The sequence below is a fragment of the Dipodomys ordii genome, unplaced genomic scaffold (genome assembly GCF_000151885.1).
Source record: "Dipodomys ordii isolate 6190 unplaced genomic scaffold, Dord_2.0 Scaffold1, whole genome shotgun sequence".
NCBI classification, from domain to species: Eukaryota; Metazoa; Chordata; class Mammalia; order Rodentia; family Heteromyidae; genus Dipodomys; species Dipodomys ordii.
Window position 1 is genome coordinate 30,581,075 of NW_012267217.1, and position 7,977 is coordinate 30,589,051.

The following is a 7,977-nucleotide window of genomic DNA, read 5'->3' on the forward strand; positions in this document are numbered from 1 at the left end:
GTAGAACGACATCTTGGCAAAGTCATCATAGAAACTGTGCAAATTAAGAGTATGCTTACTCCACCAACCCTACCAAATACCTAGCTTCTCTTAGCCTGCAACCTGTGCTGAGGACACTGCCATTGGCCTCTAGGACTCATTCATCTGACACAAAACCCATGATACACAGGGCAACCCTGTGATTCCATCTGCCCGGGATGTACAGAAATTCCCAACACCACAGGAAAATACCGTGCATGGATCACTAGCCCAGGAAAAACAACAATGAAGTCCTGAATGTATATTGCTTTTATATCATCATGAAGATGAAGACTTGTAAGTGGAGTCATGCCAAGCTAGGGAACATCTGATGCTATATATGCCACAATCAATCTACTTACTGCATGAAACCATATGAGCCTGGTGCTCTACTACTTGAGCCATGCTTCCAGCCTTGCTTTTTGCTGATTCATTGCTGATTTCTAACTTTCTTCCCAGACTAGTTTCAACCTAGCTCCTCCAGATCACAGCCTCCAAGTAGCTAGAATTACTGGCCTGAGCCACCAGCAAGCACCTAACACCTATTTTTCTCTTTCTTTTTTCTTTCTTCATTTTGTGCTGGGGCTTCAACTCAGGACCTGGACCATGTCCTTTATCTATTTTGCTCAAGGCTAGTGTTCTACCACTGGAAGCACAGCTCCACTTCCAGTACTTTGATGGATAATGAGAGATAAGAATCTCACAGACTTTTTCTTGTCTTTGAACCACATCCTCAGATTTCAGCCCTCTGAGCTAGGATTACAGATGTGAGCCACTGGCACCTGTTACTTTTTCTTTTACATTTTGCAAATCAGAAGAAGCAAGGAGAAAAGAAAATAATAAAAGGGATATGAATATAATGAAGAACACTGTGTTAAATTACTTCCTGTCCTGGACCAAAGAAAATATTGTCCATACTTTAAACAAACAAAACATTGAACCATCAAATAGGATTGGCCCAATTTATCATAGAAAGCCTGGTGTTTAGTGTAGCCTCACTTTACATAATGGTCTCTATCATCATTTAGGCTTGGATAAGTGGTATTTTAAAAAGCTGTAACTCATCACAAGCATGAGGATGTTTCATATTTGAATATAATTTGCATAGATTATAATATCAATTTCAGGAACCATTAACTTTTGCTTATATGTTCCTGGGAGCTGCAGTTTATGATAGTGTTTATGTCAATCATGGTTGTTCCATTTTGTGCTGATTTAAATTCTTATTTGCTATGGTATCTTAAAGCCTTTCAGTACAGGGTTTTTTCATGTCTTCTTACTTAGAACTCAGGAAGCAGTAGTTGTAATAACAAAGCTAACAATTAATTTTGTGGAGACTAAGGAAAGATTGTATGTGGTTAAATCAGTGAGGGCTTGGGACAAGACTTTCTACCAAGGAGGTGGTCTCTCAACCTAGTGTTTAGGAAACTCACCCAGCCTATTTATTTTTCAATGCCTAGATCTACAATGGAAGTTCTGGGTTCATATTAAAAAATAAGTCACGCCAGATACCAGTGGGTCATGTCTATCATTCTAACTATTCAGGAGGCTGAGATCTGAGGATCGCTGTTCAAAGCCAACCAAGCAGAAAAGTCTATGGACCTCTTACTTCCACTTAACTACCAATTGATTGAGAGCTTTACTGCAATCAAGTTCTCAGGCTAATGAACAGCTGGGAACATACTGATTGCTGGAAATTTGAAGGTTTTTAGATGTATAGATTTTTAATATTTTTTCCTGATAAACCTTAGAAACAAGTAGCACAAAACACATCTCTCTGTTTCTCTCTCACACACACACATACACACACACACCAAAAAATAGATAATTATACAACTTACTGAAAATTTGTAGTCCTATGAAACTTTCAATAGGAGTATTTCTTTTTTCAGTTTGATAGCAAATGTTCTTGTCTAATTTAAAATAAACTTGATTTGAATTCACTTTGAAAGCACATTTTGAAGGGGTGAGATTGATCAAGATGGACTGCACTCATAAACTGACATGATAAGCTGAAAACCCTTTGTACAACGATTTAAAGTTAGAGAATAAAAAAGTACCAGATTTAAAAAAAGAAAAAAAAACACCCAAAACACCCCACAACACATTTGGTTGGTAGGACTTTATAGTCTCAGAAAATGAAGGAAATAGTTGCACCTATTTTCCCCCCTGAAATTTAAACATCTGCACGAATTTGGCAACCAAGAGTAAAATCTATAGACTGCATCTCCCTTCTCCAAATGATTTGAGACCAGAATTGAGGCTTTGGGTTTGTGGGAATTTGGGGGTGTCTGGACTGCTATATTGAGATATTTAGCGATGGGATCAAGATCTAAGTAAGTTCATCCTATTTGTATCTATCTTGTACACATAACCTAGTGGTAACTTCATCCATTATCTTTAGTATGCAATGCTTTGATTGCAACCTGTTACCTGAGGTCAACTCTGGAATTTCCCCTGCTGGGTCATGCCAAATCTCAAATAGTTCCAGAGTTTTGGACCATTTTGGAATTTTGCATTGGACTCATGCTGTATAGACTGAATGCTTGATTTGTTTAATGCAACTTATTCTAAATGTATTCCTGATACCTCTTTGGTTTTTGTGTAGGACCTGAGGGGGCTCTTTTTGAACACTCAGTGGAGACTCCCCTTGTCAGAGCTCATCCATTTCCAGATCTTAGGTAAGAATCATTGTCCCAAGGCAAACCAACTTTGTTTGGGAAGGCAGCTGGATATGTGCTGAGATACTGTAATTGTTGCAATCAGATAGTTTCTTGTTGCACTTGTTGTCTTATAATTTTTCTTGACTTTTTGCATGTAACAAGTTATTTATTCAAATACAATGTAAGTCAAAGTTCCAACTGATTCTAGAACTTGTTAGACTCCTTGTGTGTTCTGTTTCTGTCCAGGGTTTGTATTATTCCAAAAACCTTCTTGCTCCTTTCCAGTCTGTCTCCAAAATCAGTGCCAGACTAATTTTGCTGGGAGCAATCTGTATAACATGCTTGCTTGGTTCTAAACCAACCATAAGGAAAACCCAGTGTTCCCAGTGAGTACTTAAGGCCCCCATGGTTTGGGCTGCCTCTGGTGAACCTCTCCCCTCCTCCTCCTTCCCAGACATGGCTGCCAGGGTCTCTTCTCATCCATAGATCTTTTCAATTTGTTGCTGAATTTGGCTTGCAAGGGTTTCGTTGACTAAAGTTGTGTCTATGATAGAATGATCTATGTATGATTCCTATTGTTGTGTCCTTGGCTGGTTTTGGAACAAGTATAAACACTGGCTTTGGAGAATAAATTTGAATAGCATTTCTTCCCTTTCTATCCCATGGAAAAATCTGAGGAGTAAATATAATTCAGCTGTTGGGTCCTGGGATTTTTCTCTATTGAGATACTTATTAACTTCTTCAGTCTCATTGCTTGTTCTAGATCTGTTTGATATATATCCTTTAGATTACATTTTTGGTCAAATCCATGTAGAAATGTATTCATTTCTTCTATATTTTCTAGTTAATTTGAATACGTTTTCAAAATATTCCCTGACAAGCCTTGGAATTTTATTAGTATTTTCTGTGGTTTCCCTTTTTTCATCTATGATTTTATTCACTCTTTTCCCTCTTCAGATTAGTGAGGGGATTATCAATCAAATTTTCTTTTCCTTTGAAAAGAACCAACTTGTTGGTTCCACTTATTCTTTGGGTAATTTTTTAACTCTTTCATTCATGTCTTCTCCGATCTTCATTATTTGTTTTGTTTGCTAACTTAGAGTTAGGCTTGTTCTTTTTCTAGGCACTTGTTTTTATGTTGCTATTAATTTGAAATCTATTTTTATGTAGGTTTCTTAGCACAACTTTTGCTATGTCCCAAAGATTTCTGGTACATTTGTGCTTTCATTTTTGTTAAATTCTAGTACCTTTTCACTTCATTTCTTGAGTGACCCACTTGTCATTCAGCAATGTGTTATTCAGTCTCCATGTGTTTGAATATATTCTGTGGCTTCATTTGCTGTTGAGTTCTACTACAATTCCATATGGTCAGATAGAATACAGGAAAATGTGGGAATGGGAGGGAAAACTGGGAGAGATCAAGGGAAGGGGTGACATTATCTAAAAAGAAATGTACTCTTTACCTGACTTACATGTAACTATAACCCCTCTGTATATCATCTTTATAGTAACAATTTTTTTTAGTTCAGAAAGTTAACTATTTTGCATTTACTAAGATTTTTCTCCATGCCCTAAAATATGATGTATTTTGTATAACGATCCATGGGCTGCTTAGAAGAGAGTGTATGGTTCAGCTGCTGGATGAAATATTATAGCTATCTGTCAAGTCCATATGTGTGGTCCAAGTGTGTGATGTCATTTAGTTCTTAGGCTTATTGTTGCTTTCTTTTATGCATTTTCTATCTACTGATAGGAGTGGACTATTGAAGTCTCCCACAATCATTGTGTTTAGGTCTACTCAAGCTTGTAAGTTCACAAGTATTTGTTTAAGAAACTTGGGTGTTCCAACATTTGCTGTGTATATACTGACAACTGTAATTTCAGCTCATGGATTGTTCCCTTATTAATAGAGTGATCTTGTCTCTTAAAGTCTATTTTACCAGATAAAACCATAGTTGCACTTTGCAAAGTATTTTTCCTTTCTTTTACCCTAAGCCTATATTGGTCCTTATGAGATGTGGTTTTGCAGGCAACAAATAGGTCTTGCCTTCTAGTCCAACTTGCCATAGTATAGTGTTTGATTGGAGAGTTGAGACCATTTATTGTGTTGATATGGACATATTTCATACTTCCTTTCCTTTTGTTGTTTTATCATGCTTATTTCTTCCCTATTCCTATGATAATCTACTCATCTAGTGATGTTTGTTATCATTTTTCTTGTTTTGTCTTCATCTTGTGTATAAAATTCTTTCAATATGTTCTGTAGTCTTGGCTCCTGTAGTGTTGGATTCCTGTGGGTTTAGTTTATTGTAGATGATTTTTAATTTTTCACTAAATCATGAAGGATAGGTTTGCAAGATACTCTATTCTAAGTGAACAATTGTTACCTTTTAGGGCTTAGGTTATGTTCTTCCATGCCCTCTTCCATCATCCTTGAGTAAAAAGCCAAGTAGGAAGCCTGAGTTCAAATCCTAGTACCCGCACTAAGTAAATAAATAAATGTTCCATTTTGATTATTTCTTCCTTGGCTTATCACCTAAGACTTCAAAATCATTGGCATGAAATCACTTTTTTTTTGTCAGTCATGGGGTCTGCACTGTGGGCCTGGATGCTGTCCCTCAGCTCTTCAGCTCAAGGCTAGCACTCTACCACTTGAGCCATAGAGCCATTTCCGGCTTTTTCTGCTTATATATTGCTGAGGAATCAAACCCAGGGCCTCATGCATGCAAGGCAAGCACTCTACCACTGAGCCACCTTCCCAGCCCACTCATTACATTTTATGAATAGTCTATTTTCTATAATGTGTGTGTGTGTGTGTGTGTGTGTGTGTGTGTGTGGCTCCTAGGCCAGTGTTAACAATTACATGACTAATATCTGTGTAATTGCTATCTTTCTTTTTTATATAAGTTTCATGAAGAGGTTTGTTAAAACTTCCTCTATAATATTGGTATCATTACTCTTTTAGTTTTAATTTTCAGGTGCATACAACCATGTTTACTTAATCTTCCTGCAAGTTGTTCCTGTAGTCATTAAGTAATGACATTTCTTCCTCCTTATCTTGTCTTCTATTAATATTGCCATAACGGGTCAGTCCTTCTCTTCCTCCTTTTCTATCCTGCCCTTTTTTTCTTTCCCTCTTTCTTCCCCACTTTCTTTCTAAAATAAATCGTTCCATCTATCCTGTCCACTTTCTAAGCTAAAAGCCAAAACTTGTCCAAGCATTTTATTCTGTCTCATAAATATGGAGCATATTGTCCTTCAATCTGTTTTCCCAATCAAATAAGATGGTGTATTAACTTAATACTGTTATCATTTCACAGTTACTCACAATGGCATTTGTTTTGTGGGTGGTTTGCTAAGGTTAAGCCCTGCCATCTGAATTGCACAGTTGTAGAAGAAATAATCTCCTATTGTTGGTAGAGGTAAAATATGTATTTTTCTTTTTTATTGTCTTGAAGTCAGTGTTTGCCACTTTGTTAATTGGCTGGCACTCTACCACCTGAGCCATGCTTCCACATATTTCTTGGCCTCCTGTTATATCTGGATTTACCAATGAACAGTGAATAGTATGTGAATATGTTGAGAACCATAAAGATTGGGTATCTCTTGTCCATTATCTCTTCAATGCCAGGTTATGGGTAGAGAGTTGATCTGGTGTCTGTTTTCTTCACTGTGTTGCCCAGACTGACCTGTAAACCTCTAGGCTTGAGAGATCTTCCAGATTCAGTCTTCAGGATCACAAGCCTGGCACAGGAATTGACTTTCAAACCATACTTTTCTTGTTCATTTGTTTGTCACCTTTTCAGGCTAGAATCTCCTACACGGAGTCTGAGCATGGATGCCCCAAAAGGGATTAATATAAAAGCTCACGCTGGGAAAATTGAGGCTCTTTCTCAAATGGACATCCTTTTGCAGAGTAGTGAAGGAATGGTGAGTAGAATGAAGTCCTGAAGTGTTTCCTGATGACATTTCTTTTACAAGCACATCATGAATATTACAGTCATTTGTAATGAGACATTACAAAGGGTTTATGGTAAGATGCATGAAAGGGAAGCACACAACACTCCAGCACTGAAAGAAATGTTAGAACAATTATATATTAGAGCTGTTCACCTTTCATGACTGATATTTGTGCAACCAAACCACTTCTTAGCCAGGTACTAGTGTCTCACAACTGTAAGACTAGCTATTCAGAAAGCTGAGATCTGAGGATCACCATTTGAAGACAACTCAGGCAGGAAATCCCATCAGACTCTTATCTCTAATTAACCACCAAAAAGCTAGAAATTGAGGTGTGATTCAAGTGGTAGAGCCCCAGCATTGAGCAGAAAAAGCCAAAGAAGAGTGTGAAGTCTTGAGTTCAAGTTAAGTATTAGTACAAAACAAAAGAACAACAAAAACCCACTTTTTATTGTTAACTTTGAAAAATAACCACATATTTTCAGCACTTACAGAGCATGTCAATTTTGCCTTTTCATAGTGTCCAACTTCTTTCATAATGGCTGTCCCCAGAGTCACCTGGCGATGACAACAGTATAATGCTATTGCCCAGAGCAATGTGCCTTTCAGTTTAAGTAAAAATGAGAGATGGAAAACAGGACCATCATTTTTGTTTGTTTGTTTTTGCAGTACTGGAGTTTGGAATCAGGACCTCATGCTTGTTAGGCATGTGCTCTGGCATTTGAACCACTCCTCCATCCCCTTTTTGCCTCGGTGATTTCAAGTAGACTCACACTTACCACTCAGGCAGCCAGGGTTGAAATCTGAACTGCGATCCTCCTACTTGTGCCTCTTTGGATTCTGGTGGGTGACAGGTGTATACCACTGTGCCCTGCCATTGTATTTGACTCCATAACTGGAAAATACACACCCAGACATTGGTTGAAATAGTCTCTGAAACTTTTCTGTCTGGAGTTAAGTCCTGAACCACAATCCTCCATCTCCACCTCCCAAGTAGCTAGGATTTCAGGTGGTACAAGAACACTTTTTAAAGTCAACAACACTAAGGATAAAATATTCTGGGCACTGATGGCTCACACTTGTAATCCTAGCTACTAGAGAAACTGAGATATGAAGATGTGGCTTGAAGCCAGCCTGGATAGACATACTGAGAGGCTCTACCTCCAGTTTACTAGTAAAACCTCAGAAATTGAGATGTAGCTGAAGTGAGAGCACTGGCCTTAAGTGAAAAAAAAAGCCAAAGGAGAGCACAAGGTCCTGAGTTAGAAAGGAAGAAAAAGGAAGGAAGGAAGGAAGGAAGGAAGGAAGGAAGGAGGGAGGGAGGGAGGGAGGGAGG

At 38.0% G+C, this 7,977-nt stretch overlaps 1 protein-coding gene across 1 annotated transcript in view; it reads left to right on the forward strand.

The window, feature by feature from the left end:
* The window catches only part of Sgcg (sarcoglycan, gamma (35kDa dystrophin-associated glycoprotein)), a 32,458-nt gene that overhangs the window by 21,797 nt on the left and 2,684 nt on the right, over positions 1 to 7,977 (forward strand). The window contains exons 6-7 of the mRNA XM_013038030.1: positions 2,627 to 2,699; positions 6,488 to 6,611. Of these exons, the coding sequence (XP_012893484.1) occupies positions 2,627 to 2,699; positions 6,488 to 6,611 (197 nt within the window). The remainder of the gene's footprint in view (positions 1 to 2,626; positions 2,700 to 6,487; positions 6,612 to 7,977) is intronic.